General features: G+C 44.0%; 1 protein-coding gene across 8 annotated transcripts in view; it reads right to left on the reverse strand.

The window, feature by feature from the left end:
- The window catches only part of FRMD4B (FERM domain containing 4B), a 335945-nt gene that overhangs the window by 171167 nt on the left and 149863 nt on the right, over positions 1 to 14915 (reverse strand). The window contains exon 1 of one of the 8 annotated variants that reach the window (XM_067755161.1): positions 12511 to 12831. The exons of the other annotated variants lie outside the window; for them this stretch is intronic. Coding sequence (XP_067611262.1) covers positions 12511 to 12672 — 162 coding nt within the window. The 5' untranslated portion in view covers positions 12673 to 12831. Of the gene's footprint in view, positions 1 to 12510; positions 12832 to 14915 lie in introns of those variants that run through there. 8 annotated transcript variants of the gene reach the window in all.

Here is a 14915-nt window from a genome sequence, read left to right on the forward strand (position 1 = left end):
CAAAGGAGTATTAGGTTCCGGCACTGAGGATACCACAGTGAACAAAGCAAAGTTTCTGCATGCCTTCAGCTAACCTTCTGGTCGGGGAAACACAATAAGCACATAAGCAAATAAATTCCTAACGTCAGGTGGTGACGGGGTTACAGCGAAGAATAAAGCAGGATACGAGAGCAGTCAGGGGTGGCCTCTCTGTTTGGATGGTATCTGAAGAAGGACCTGCAGGCAGTGAGGGGGGGAAGCACGCCACAGGAACCTCTGGGTGACAAAGTTATAGGCAGAGAAAACGCCAAGGGCAAAGGCTCTGAGCTTGGAATGTGCTTGGCGGGGTTGAAGGGACAGCAAAGAGGTCAGCGCTGCTGGAGGACACTTAGAGAGAAAAAGAAAGTTGGAAGTTGAGACCAGAGGTTGACGCAGCTCACAGACACAAAAACAGATTAGTGGTTGCCAGGGCGGGGTTGGAGGGTGGGAGAAATGGGTGAAGGGGATCAAAAGGTACCAACTTCCTGTTATAAAATAAATAAGTCACGGGGATGTAATGTAGCACATGGCAACTATAGTTAATAATACCGTATTGTATATTTGAAAGTTGCTAAGAGAGTAGATCTTAAAAGCTCTCATCACAAGAAAAGAATATTTGTAATGACGTGAGGTGATGGATGTTAACTAGACATGTTGTGATCATTGCACAATATATACAAATATCGAATCATTATGCTGTACATTTGAAACCAATATAATGTTACATGTCAATTGCACCACAGTAACCAAATAAATAAATACAGTGAATATAATGCTAATACTAATACTATTAATAATAAAAAGACCAGAGGGCTTCCCTGGTGGCTCAGTGGTTGAGAGTCCGCCTGCTGATGCAGGGGACACGGGTTTGTGCCCCGGTCCGGGAAGATCCCACATGCCGCAGAGCGGCTGGGCCTGTGAGCCATGGCCGCTGAGCCTGTGCATCCGGAGCCTGTGTTCTGCAACGGGAGACGCCACAGCAGTGAGAGGCCCGCGTACCGCAAAAAAAAAAAAAAAAAAAAGATCAGAAGTTGAGCATGTTTACTGTGGGTAGGTGGTGGAGGAACGCAGAGAAGGGGATGCCAATTACACAGCGTCTTGTAGGTTCGGTGAGACTGGCTTTTTCTGAGTTGGGAAGTCATTAGAGGGTTCTGAACGGGACAATGACACGATCTGACTTATTTTTAACAAAATTGCTCTGGAGGCTGGGTTGGGAATAGACTATAGAGGGAAAATGGCACTAGTTATTCAGTCTCAATGAGTTTATTAATACCTGCTCTAGTTATTCAGTCTCAGTGAGTTTATTAATACCTGCTCTGGCTACCGGTTTTGGTAGAGGCAGAGATTAGAGACTGGGAAAGTCCTAGGAAGGACTCCATGAAGGCAAATGTAGAAAAGGAAGAGGCTGAATGGTTTGCAAACTAAGCCCATTCCATGCAACGGCTGAGGGAATGGAACTTGGATTTACACAGATCTGAGCTCCCCCTCTTTGCACTCGGCTAAGTGACTTGACAGCGCTAAACAATTTCCACATCTGCCACATGGGTTTCATAGTACCTATTTCATGTCGTTGTTAGGAGAACTAAGTGAAATGGTGAAAATGAAATGCTTAGGGAATAGGGAATTCAGTGGTTAGGATGCAGCGCTTTCACTGCTAAGGGGCCGGGTTCGATCCCTGGTCAGGGAACTAAGATCCCGCAAGCCGTGCAGCACGGCCGAAAAAAATGCTTCGCACTATGTTTGACAACATAGAAAATGTTCATTAAGTAGAAATGACACTTCTTAACTGCTGACTGTGAGCCAGGCACCCTAGCGAGACCTTTATTACATGATCTTGTGTTGCCCTCTCAACAACCCTGAGCGGCAGGCACTATTACCATCCCCATCACATATGTGAGAAAAGGAGGCATCAAGAGATCATGTAACCTGCCCACGTCACACAGCTAGTAAATGTGGGTGTTTGGGCTTAATTCCTGGTCACAGTTTGCACTTATCACAACTAGCATGACAACTTTAGGCTTAGGATCAACTCTGTGAAGGGATCCAAATGTTTACCTTTTCTCAATCCATGTCATTTCTAACTTTTACACCAAACTTAAAATGTAGATCTTATTTTATCTTTCGTATAAGAAACAAGCTCAGAGCAATTAAGTAGCGTGGCTCAAGGTCACACAGCTGGTAAGTGATGAAGCCTTGATTTGTTACCCAGGTCCAACTGACTAAAGCCCATTCTATTGCCCTATTTTGTCAAGGCTCTTTTCTTTCTTAGCTAATAAGCATCTAATCAAAGTTTAATGAGACTGACTAATTCCTGTAAAAATATTTGCTGGCTACACTACCCAAGGGTAGCACGATGCCTATAATAACAGGGTCTCCTTGGCCGTTGCAAATTCAAGAGTCATATCAGAAGAAAGCTTATACAGATGAGAAAGACAGCAGTCAGTGGGGACCCAGGGCCTTTATGCATGAGAGTGTAGGGCTCTTAAGGAGTGGGGCTCAGGGTAGAGAGGGAGAAAGTTTAATGGCTTTCTGTTGGAGAGACAGAAATAAAACAACGAAACAGTTGTGAGAATCTTTGCTTTCGTAGAATAAACCAAAAAGACAACAGCATTAGCATGCCAGGGTCTCCTGATAAAATGCTGTGCCATGAAACCATGTGAGCGCAACGTCTCTGTGCCGTGGTCAGTGGGCCCCTTTCCTGCTTGCTACATTAGACTATAGTTTTTAATCCAGAGGGGAGGGGAGGAAGGAGGAGACAAGGCTTCTGCAGATTTTAGAAGCTCCAAAGGTTATGCATATGCATAAGTGGTAGAGCACTGCACAGATGAAGATAATTATTCATGAGGGATTCATCCATCCATCCAACCATCAATCCACCCATTAATCTATCCATCCAACCATCTGCCCATCTGTCCATCCATCCACACCTTTGTCCATCCACCCATCCATCCAAGCATCCACACATATATCTAACACTGTTTCCAGTGCTTTTAAATATTAGTGCACTTGATTTTTATAACAATCCCAGAAGCATAACTCTTTAAGGGAGGTCCATAATTAACTATTTTATGGCAAAAAAAATTTAATGAGAAAAATCTCAGAGAACTCACATGGCTAACAAAAGGTGAGTTAGGATTTGAATTCAGGAAGTTTATAGACTTCATTTTTAAGCACTCAGCTATGTTTTCACCCAATGTTGATTGAGCAAATAAGTAAATAAATGAGATACTATCTTTATGTATCTCTCTAATAAATAAAGCAGCAAGTCAGTGGCAAGAGGCTAAGCACTGGAGTCAGCTAGAGCTCTGTTCAAATTCCAGCATCATGTTTTATTAGCTAATAAGTATATAAAACCAATAAAGTGGGATTTATGATATCATTTTGAAGTGTTATTATAAGGACAGAAATAAGGCACAACATCTAATAAAGCTAAAAACCTAGCAAGTCTCCCTTTTCGTATATACCCTAGAGCAGGGGTCCTCAACCCCCGGGACTGCTACCAGTCCGTGGCCTGTTAGGAACCGGGCCGCACAGCAGGAGGTGAGTGGCGGGTGAGCAAGCGAAGCTTCATCTGTATTTACAGCTGCTCCCCATCGCTCGCATTACCACCTGAGCTCCGCCTCCTGTCAGATCAGCATAGGCATTAGATTCTCGTAGGAGCGTGAACCCTACTGCGAACTGCGCATGCCAGGGATGTAGGTTGCGTACTCCTTATGAGAATCTAATGCCTGATGATCTGAGGTGGAGCTAGGCAGTGATGCTAGCGCTGGGGAGCAGCTGCAAATACAGGTTATCATTAGCAGAGAGGTTTGACTGTGCAGAGACCGTAATAAATCAATTGCTTGCAGACTCATATCAAAACCCTATCAGTAAGTGGCAAGTGAAAACAACCTCAGGGCTCCCACTGATTCTGCATTACGGTGAGTTGTATAATTATTTCATTATATATTACAATGTAATAGTAATAGAAATAAAGTGCACAATAAATGTAATGGGCTTGAGTCATCCCAAAACGATCCACCCTGCCCCGGTCCATGGAAAAATTGTCTTCTATGAAACCGGTCCCTGGTGCCAGAAAGGTTGGGGACCGCTGCCCTAGAGAAGCTCTTGCTCACAAGCACAAAGAGACAATACAAAAATTTCAGTGTAGTATCTTGGGACACTGAAAATTTGTAAGCAACCTAAATGCCCATCAACAAGAGATTGGTATGTTTAATGCAATGGAATATGAGGGTTAAAATGACTTTAGAGATAAATTCCAAAAGCCTATTGAGAGAAAAATAAGGTAGCAGAATGACACATCCTTAAATAAATTTTACAGACACGAAAATAATATATATTGTTTATAGATACAAACACATGTGGCAAAATGATGAAAATATGCCTGGGAATGAAAAACACGAATTTCAGAACAAGACTATTTTTAGGGAGAAAGGAAAGGTATAAAGGTGGTTTCAACTGATTCTGTAAAATTTTATTATATACAAAAAAAGTATCTGGAGCAAACATGGCAAAATGTTGAGATGCCTTAAAACTGAGTGGTGGGTGCATGGGTTTTTACCTATATTATCCTTTATGTTTTTGTATATTGAAATCTTCCCCAAATGATATCTTTCTTAAAAAAAGATAATACATGTAAAGTGCCAAGCACAAGGCACAGCACAAAGCAGTTACTTAATAATTAGCAGCTATTAGTCAAGTCAAGACACTAAGACTGTATAAAAGCCCTAGTTAAGGAGAAAATAATTATTTAAGCAATGCGCTTTGCCCAAACACAAAATTCAAGAAACTAAAAATGATCAGGACATTAGGGGAAAACGGTACTGTTTAATTTACCATAGTTACCAGCTCTTTCATGGCAAAACTTTATTTCAAGGATGCCAGAATTTTTATCTTTTCTGTATGTACATATACACACACATGTATGTAATTACTTATGGATATTAATTTCAATTTTTTTATCCCATTTGATCATTCACACTTTTCCATAACAACCAAATTGGACATCACAAATATAACATTCAGAACAAACGTAAGTAGGGGACGAACAGGAAGTTATTTCACGCTGCAGCTCCACCAAGAAAAGACAGAAGGAGGAAAACAAACACCAACTTGACAAGGCCGGAGAGTCTATCCTTAACTTGGTGTTTTCCAAGCTGTACAACAAAGGTTCAAAAATGCTTTTTAGAGATCCTGAGACTGATCTGTTGATCTTAAATCATACAGTCTTTTAGAAATTTATTGATGCCAAGTGATGGACTCAAACATTAAGACAGTTTTCTTTCTCACTTTGGGGTGTCTGAGCATCCCAATTTCCTGCCATAAAATCCTAGTCTTTGGTTACCTGAAAATGTAGAAGATGAATTTCCTCAGTGATAAGTGGACTCATATGTCATTTATCAACCAAGTCTTTGCTTCTTTCTGTATGTGTTGCTACTATGAACTGACTCTATGGTTGCCCAACTCCTTCAACAGAATGTAGGATCTAGCTGGGAGACCGCCCTGATTGTCAGGCCATGTTTTAAACTTAGATCCTACATCCTTCACATCAATGCAATCCTTACTCTACTTCCTTCCCGCTGGCCCTGCTGCAGTCCAGGCTTTGATGTGAATACCTGTTGGGCAGACATTTGTAGAAGATGCAGTGTGATGAGCTGCCCAGACTTATTGCATCAGCTGTCTGGATTTTTCTGAGCTCTTAGCCCCTCTGGGAACTGCTGTTCCTTAAAGAGAGCTGCCTACTTCAAGGTCACACCGCTTATACAAGGGCAGCCCATCTCTAATGAGGCTTGATGAAGGTTGGGGGGAAATCCAGCCCTCTCCTTCCAACTGGGGACAACTCTCAGCTTCAGGGCTACCTGTGAGGTCAGCTGAGGTCTTTGTTGAGCCTGAACTGTCACCCAATCTCTCCCTCTGCTCAGTCCTACTTCTTTCTATTCCCTTCTACACTGTTGATCCTCAGAGCACTCTCCAGTAAACTTCCTGCTTGTTAATCTCTGTTTCAGAGTCTGCTTCCTAAGGAACCAGATCTGCACCAGCATTCACGCTGTTCCATGGAAGGACTGCTTTTCCTGCCCCCTGTGGTTGAGTGAGTGACATGACCAGCTCTGACCAATGTCTTGAGACAAGTGACGTGAGCTACTTAGAGGCCAAGCATTGCATTGCCAATGCAAAGCCCTGAAAAGCTCTTCACTCTCTATCATGGCAACTGGCAATGTTCCGGAACATTCTGTGAGCCTGAGTGACAGTGATAAGCAGAGCTTCCAGCCAACCTGTGAATGGACAGGTAGTGTAAACCAAAAATAAACCTTTATTTCTTTAACCCGTTAGGATCCTGGGGCTGTTTGCTGCTGCAGTAAAATCTATCCTATCCTGAGTAACACACTGACATCACCACAGGCCTCCTAACTTCCTCCCCTGTCCTGCCTCCACTATGCCACCCTCTTCCAAATCTATCAGCCTCACCATTACCAGGGACAGTTCTAACTTAACCTGTCCCCCACCCCCAAAGTTCTGAAGAAAAACATCAAATCCTAATCTTAAAATAAAAGATCATTCAAGTTGAATGTTATTCTCAATTAAAATCTGCCTGTCTGGGCTTTCCTGGTGGCGCAGTGGTTGGGAGTCCACCTGCCGAAGCAGGGGACACGGGTTCGTGCCCCGGTCCGGGAAGATCCCACATGCCGCAGAGCAGCTGGGCCTGTGAGCCATGGCCGCTGAGCCTGCGCGTCCGGAGCCTGTGCTCCATGACGGAAGAGGCCACAACAGTGAGGGGCCCACGTACCGCAAAAAAAAAATAAATAAATCTGCCTGTCTGTCTATGACTTTGACTCCGTCTGTCTCTTTCTTTCCTCATCAGCCTTAAAAAACTCTTTATAACACGCACCCCCACCGACCAGAGCCTTGTTTCCTCATGCCTGAAATGCACGTCTGCCTTTCTTAGTCTATCTAACTCTTACTTGTCCTTCCGACTTCTGCCGGAGAATCACCCCTGTAGGAAGCTTCCTTGGCTTCCACGCCCTCCCCTTTTGCTTCACTCCTGTCTGACGGAAACTCCCTTCACTGTGCACCTAGAGGACCCAGGTAAAGCCCTTGCACAGAGGTTATTTTCTTAACTGTCTCCCTACTTGACAACAGATTCCTTGAGGGCAGGAAATAATCTATTTGACTTTGTGTTGCTAACACCTTGGCATAACAACTGGGACACGGTAAGCACCTGATAATTATTTTATGTATGAATAAACGGACAAATGAATCAATCGATCTATAACTCCAATCATGTTCTACAATGCAGGACCTAGTAAAGGTAAACTGAACACTGATCCTGAATATTTGTTTATTAATTTCCTAGTGACTGGGTTTTTTAAGAGAAAATTCTTCCATATTCCTTCAAGTTCTATTTTTCCATGACTGAATTCTAAACTTTCCTTCTTCTAGCATTCTCTGCCCAACATATTGTTTTTGTCTAGTCTGGAGATTGGCAAACTTTCTCTGTAAAGAGCCCGATAGTAAATATTTTCGGCTGTGTGGCCAATACAGTCTTTGTATCAACTATTCAACTCTAAGTAGCTGAGTGACAACTACTCAATTCTGCCATTGTAGTTTGAAAGCAGCCATGGACAACGTGTAAATGAATGAGCAGGGCTGCATGCCAATAAAACTTTATTTACAAAACCAGGAGGTAGGCCAGTTTTCTCCTGTGCATTGTATTGGGTTGGCCGAAAAACCCAAACAAACTTTATGGCCAACCCAATAACTTGTCAGCCTCCCTTCTAGTCTGTATAATTCAGGAGGCTGTGGAGAGTGGAGGGCGGGGGCAAGCAAAGGATATACGGTTTGAAATGTACACAGGTCACTGAAGGCTCAATAAAGGATTGCCATTTGGGGGACTTGGTCTTTCATAACCAATGCAGTGGGATGAAAAGTTCAGGTGTTACCAATTTATGAATCATCAGAGTCTTGGAATATAAAGAGATTATCTCCTTAGAGACCCTACTGCTAGCTCCTGTGACCTCCTAGATTTTTTGTATGGGCCTTAAAAAAATTGTGGGTTTACTGCGTAGAACACAAGCTCAGATACCCAAGGTCCACCCTACATCCACTGCTGTGGGAGATTCCACAGTCTCTCTCACGGAACATCTTTGCGTGCAAAGATGGAAATTCAGTTTCCACAGAACTAGTCTCACTTATAAAAACAACAGTAAAACCCTAAGCTACCCTTTATCGAGTACCTTCTATGGGTCTGGTGTTAAGCCCTTTGCATATCCAAGAGCTAACATTTACTGAGTACTCGCTTGTGCCACGCAGAGCACTCAGTATTATACACACAATCTCATGAATTTTTTACACTACCCATAATGCCAGGACTACAGTTCTCCCCTCTTACCCAGGAGGGAATGGGGTTCAGAGAGAAAAAGCAATTTGCTCAAGGTCAGATTTGCTCAATTTTGAGCAAACAGCCTCTGCTGTGATCTGCCCGGCATGCCACCCCTCACTGCCAGCTACCTGTGCAGTGGAACTGACCCAGCCTCTTTTGGTCCCTTAAGTACCCTAGATTCTGTTCAAGTTGCCCCTACTGGGGGCGATTACTCCATTCAGGGTTTGCAAGAAATTCTACCTTTGAGACGTTGGAGATGAAGGGAAAACTTAATTCCAAGTAACAAACTGAGGGCTTCATTCGACCGTGTCACACTTGATAGAAAGCAAAGGGTGTTGATCCTTTTTCAACAACATTCTTCCATCATTTTCCACCTCAGCTGTTTGTTAAATCTATTTAATTGTGATAACGCAACCCATCCGGGCAAGATAAAAGCAGGAGAGATATATCAGCTTTTAATATTCAGCCCTAAGTGGAAGGTGAATGTCCCATGTCTGCTACTCCAACCACATTGAAACCTTCACTCATCAAGTGAGTCTTTGTTAGAAGGCAGCCTCAGTGCAGCCTCAGTCTGCTTTTTATTTAGTCACATGACTACAGAAATGCCTTATAGCTAGTATCTTAATTATTCATGGTTTCTGGCAAATTAAGTCTCTTGCCTCTCCAATATCTAGAAATGGAGGAAGTGTTCAATTCCAAAGAACTTATGTCTTCCCGGCCGTGCCGGCGAGGCAATAATGTGGTTGTCAAGTTCCTTATGAATAGGCAGAGATCCTATTTCACTTATAGTATATGAATAAACAAAACACCCCCGGGGACTGTCAGGTATTTCGTGTAATGGATATCTCCCACCCCACCCTTTCTCTCTAGAGTGATTGAATCCTGGGTTCTTTTTTTTACAAACAAGACTATTCAGACTAGAAGCAAGAAATTGACACCTTTTTATCATCAAGATGATAAAAAATTGGGTTCCATAAAATATGTAACCCTGTGGTGTTTCCAATTCACATGCCAGAAACTTGAGCAGTATAATGGAACATTCCTCTCTGTTTTAGAATTCATAATTATGGGATAGCAATGCTGGTATTCTAATGATGGGCCCCCTAACCCCGTAACTCAAATAAATTACTGTTGCAAAATACTTACAAATGTATTTGTGCATCAATCTTTGTACTTATCTTGAAAAATAATCATTTTATTTAAACAGCATAAGAATCTCATTATCTGAGATTCTAATAATGCAGATACAGTGGACACTGCATCCCTCCCCCCATTGCCTGGCAGCCATGTGGTCTGGGCGGGGCCAACCTCACTGCCGGCTTCAGAAATGGGTCTGCACTGGCCTAAGCCAATCAATGTAATTCAGGGTCTCTCAACCTTTGTATTCGTTATCACTCCCTTAAGGAGCCTCTGAAGATATTTTTTTGTTTGCTAGCCACCTCACTCCCCCCAAAATTCTAACGCCATAAGTACACTGTAGATCTGTTTATGTATACCTGTGCTTTGTACATAAAGACTAAGATTTTTTTTTGCCCCCCCTCCCATCCTTACGAAATGATTTTTGCCTGTTGGGGGCCATATCATTCCCTTTGAGAATGCATGAATTACAATCCCATTCCCTGTGCCAATCAGTGCATGGCATTGCCGGTGGGCACATACCCTAAACTGACCCATCAGAGGGCAAACCGGGGAATTTTTTTTGAGAGTTGGTGGCTTTGAAACATTCTCTTTCTTTCTATATGGGTTGATACATGGGTCTAAGCCCCAGAACTGCTTTAGCTGTCTGCTATCATGAGGAAAGAAACCAGCTGAAGATACATGAACAAGACAGGATTGACAGAATCATGGGGAACAACTCTAGTGCCCTGATCCTACTGCTAGATTTTTCAGTTGCATCCAAAGTCCCTACTTTTTATTCTGTAGGTTAATTTGAGTTCATTTTCCTATTACAATAAAAATACCCCAACTGATAGAGCAGATAACATTTACTGAATGTTTCCTAAGCTCTTGGTACTGTCAATTAATTTTAATATCAACCTCTGTGGTTAGTACTATTGTATTTCTCATTTTATAAACAATGAAACTAAAGCACAGTAAAATTAAGTAACTCATCCATGATCATACACAGGCAGAGGTAGGATTTATCCTATCCTCTGTCTATTTAACTTGGAGTATAAGGTATTAACCACTTTATTTTACTGCCATTCTGTTCTATACAATTTACGTTAGTACCTTCTTGTTGAAATTTGAAAGGCATTAAAGGAAACGGTATTTCTTTGCTAACAACTATGTTGTACAATTTAAAAATCTAGAGTTCTCTCAAGTTTTAAAATATTTTCAAGTTTTCTCCAAAGACACAAACCTTGGAGATCATTTTCTGCTTAAGACTCAATACTCACAAAATGGCCAAGGTTGTTTTAGATGTTCCCTCTTATCATTATGAGAGGGTACTGGCTCAGCCACTATCCATTTTACGGAAGAGAAAACCTGTCGTTCAGTAGGTTAGTCCTTCAAGTTGCTGTTCTGCTTAAAAATAATTATTGATCAACCTTGTAAAGATCTCGTGGGGTCTCAGGTTTCTGGAAGCGTCATTTTTGAATTGGTCACTACCAGTAGAAGAGGTAAGCCATAAGTCCCCTGAGCCTTTGGGGAGAGCGGCATGAAGGCTGAATGGTTGGCCACAGTGCTTGTGCTCTCCTTTTGAAAGTTTCTCAAATGTTAAAAAGTGAAAACAAAAGTGTATCAGGGCCACTTCTCCTACAGACCAAACTGAACAATGATTTCCCAAAAAAGAAAAAGGCTGAGAGGCAGACACACCTCTGGCTCCAAAAAGCTAGGTGATCTGGGTAATGTGGCCAGATGGGCTATATCCACAGCTCCATAATCCTCTCAAACCACCACATGCTGCCCCGGTTCTCAACCTGGCTTTTGGATTCTTTCAAAACGCAAGACATCTCAGACATGTTATCCAAAGCAGGAGTCGGGAAAGCACAAAGTATAATGTTCCTCACATTTTAACAAGGATGATACGGATGTCAGGGATGACAAGGGGACGCTGATTTTTTAAATGCCCACAGTTTAACCGCAGGTGCCGGTCTTTTAATTTTGCCTGATTGATGGAAGACAATGGCTTATCAACACCAGAAGCTTGATCACATATGGGACTCAATACAATGCGATATGAATCATAGCCATATGGAGAATGTGGTCAGAGTAGGGAGAATCCAAGAACTGCAACAAAGCTAATTCTACATCACAGGAAAGAAAACGTGCCACTATATTCTATAGTAAACACCGGGTGTAATCTTCCTAAAGGCAATGTAGATTATTTTTTAAACCTGAAAAATATTAACAACCAAAGCACAGGACCTTTAAATCCACAAACGACTGTTTAAAAAATATGAAGGGAAGCTGTAGCCCCAGAGAGACTGAGCAAAGTTGCTGCATTTTTTGCCTGCAGGATGGGACCTAGCAGAGAAATAAAGAGGCTGTGTTATACCACAGGGAGTAAATCCAAACGTAAGCATTCCAACGCTCAGCCAGGCCACCCCTCCCTTCCCCAGCCCGTCATCCTCCTGCAAAGTGTTCACAATTTGCTGTCCTTCCTTCCAAAAGCCAGTAGACACAATCAGCTTTTCCTGGCTCTGCCTTGCAAGTTGGGGCTGCCCGAAGAAAGCTGAAATAAAATCAAAGGGAAGAATGCAAATCCATTCAGACCCTTCTGACCATAAACTGGTGTGAAATCCTTGCTCTGTGAAATGCCTACCCTCACCCCAATGAAATGAAAAAGAAGGAATCATGTGAACGTCAAGAGTTGCTCCCTGCAGACGCTCTGCTGCTAAGATACACCATCACTCGCTAATAGATGTCTGCAAAGCCAGGGACTAATTCACAAGTGCCCCCATGCCCGATGGGGAAAATTCACAAGCTCTGTCAGGCAACGGTTACCCACAGCTGCTGAGCTTTTGACCCAAGAGGCGAGCAGCCCGATAGGAGTTGAAAAAGAGAGCGGTGGAAGGAGAGGGACAATGAAATCATACAGGTGGAACCAACCGGCTTCCCACGAGCGCCAGGCATCCCGCTAGGGCCCTCAGGCGCCGCGGTCCCCGGCTCACCTGGTACACGTCCCGCAGTCCGCACCACGTCCGCAGCACCTGGTGGCAAGCCCGCAGCCTCTCTGTGTACCATCTCCGCAGCGTGGACACGGTCAAGTTCCACACGAAGCGGCTGCCGCTGAAGAGCAGGTCCTCCACTCCGCACATGAACACCGAGGCCATGCCTCCTCAGTCCCTCTGAACCCAGGCAGGGGGTGGGGTGCCGGCGGCTCCCGCAGCTGCAGCGCTGCGAGCCCGATCGCAGCGGCCCCACCGCCTGGGCTCCCGACGCCGGCTTCTGTGGACCGCCGGGGGTCAAGCCTTCCCCCAAACTGGTCTTTCACGGTGCGTGCTGGCCTGGCTCCGGCGGCATGCCCCGAGATTGGGCGCCCGCCAACCAACGGCTGCGGCGGGCACACAGAAGCCCAGTGTCCACCCCGCCCTCTCGCTGGCGGCGCCGAGCGAGCTGCGCTAAGCTCCGCCAGGCGAGCCCTCGGCGCTCCCGGGTCGCTGGAAGCCCGGGCCGGCGAGGACTCCCCCTGGCGCTCCCCGAGTGCGCTGGGCAGCGGGGGGAGTGGAGCAACTCTTTGCAGGCAGACGAGAGCGCTGCATTTCAGCGCACTGGGCTTGCACGTCCTGCACACACCACACACGCGCGCGCGCACACACACCAGCCCCAATCTCCGAATCCGCTTTGGGAAGCACCTTACTTTACACTACAGGGTCTTTGCTTGGCCTCTGTTCACATGATAAATATCTCTGGGCAGCCACAGATACAGGAGGAAAAAAAAAAATCCTCCGAAGCAGCCCTTTGGACCCCACTCGGGGGAACAGCCCTGAGTGTTTCCTTGTGCTTCACCAAGAGGTGAAGATAACAGTCTCTGAGCAACAGCGTGTGCGTGACTGCAGAATCTGCCTTCGCTCCTAACTTGAGGGTCTCAGAGAAAATGACAACCTGCCTACTGTTGCCAGCCGGAAAGCAGGATCGCACACCCCGCACACTGTGCTAATTCCAACGCAGCAGTCAGTTCATGAGAAACACAAAGAGCGTTCTTGGTCTCTGGCAAATAGCTTCCAGTTAGTATCTGCTGGGAAACAGAAGCTCACAAGAGATTCCTTGGTTTGGTTCTGGAAAATTCAGCTTCTGGACATGTGTAGCAGCAGCTACTAGCACAAACCTGCACAGATAGTTTATTCTCGACTCAAAACCAAAGGAAGGTGTTCCACCACTCACAGTCACCAAATAATTAATGTTTTGTTTTTTTAAAGTTCTCCCCCAGGAACTGATATTGCCAAAGGCATGTGCAAAGAAGAGCCCAAGGAGTCCCACATGCCACCAGGCTCTATTTTCCTTTGGAATATGTGTAGATTTCAGTCCCAAATAATTGTAAAACATTGCTCACAGCAAAAGTACTGCAGCAAATTTCAGGATGTTGTTTTTTCCTGAATCCATCTGTAGGACAATCATCTGTATTTTACTGGCAGTTTCACACCTAGGCTGTTATCTGTGCTATTAAGTGGCAGAAAGGTAAAAGTGCCAAAGCTTTTCTCCCGAACTAGCTCAGAAGGCTTCAGAAGAGATTATCGACAAGTAAATCAGCTTTATTTCAGGTTTCAAATGCGCCTTTGGAATCTTAATTCAGGTGAAAGTCACCCAGTGAAAAGAGAACACAAAAATCTGTCCTCAAAGCGCCTACTGTTTTCAAAGTGACCATAATTGGGAAACTCTTAAAAGATGTTTCTTTTCTTACTTTTTACTTCTTTTATTACTAATGAAATTGCCTAAGAGTTTTTTTTGTTGAATTAGTTAATAGGACAAAAGACCCGATCCAAGATTTGCAAACCTTTCTTCACAGTAAATCTGCTCCATGTGTTCCTTAGTATTAGCACTCTGATATTTTCCAAGATAATGGTCACAGTGTTTACACAGAATCAGAAAATACTAGGTCCCACTGAGTCAAAAGACAATGAACCAAGTACACTTTGAAAATGAAATGTCATCCTTCTAATGGAAAACTACCGAACTTCAAAACTGGCTTACGAGTACGCGTGGATGATGGTGGTACATTTACTATTCTTTTTAATGATGCAGTGAGACCGTGTTCTCGGAAATCGGCAGCCAAGGGAATACCGAATAAAACCTACAACAGGTCATTTATCTCCGTCTCATGACACTATTCTCTCACAAGAGATGCTCTAGAAACACCATGGCTATTATCTGTGCATAGGCCTAATGTCAGTGGTCAATTCCAACTTCAGTGGTTTGCATTCAAGGTTTTCAAAGTCAGTGCTTACACTATTTTCTAGAAAAATTGGATGTGGCAGAACAGGGGTCCTCAAAGCGTAGTCCCTGAACTGGCAGCATCAACATCACCTGGGAACTTGTTAGAGATACAAGTTCTTGGGCCCCCTCCAGAATCAGGGTG

The sequence above is a fragment of the Pseudorca crassidens genome, chromosome 10, assembly GCF_039906515.1.
Source record: "Pseudorca crassidens isolate mPseCra1 chromosome 10, mPseCra1.hap1, whole genome shotgun sequence".
NCBI classification, from domain to species: Eukaryota; Metazoa; Chordata; class Mammalia; order Artiodactyla; family Delphinidae; genus Pseudorca; species Pseudorca crassidens.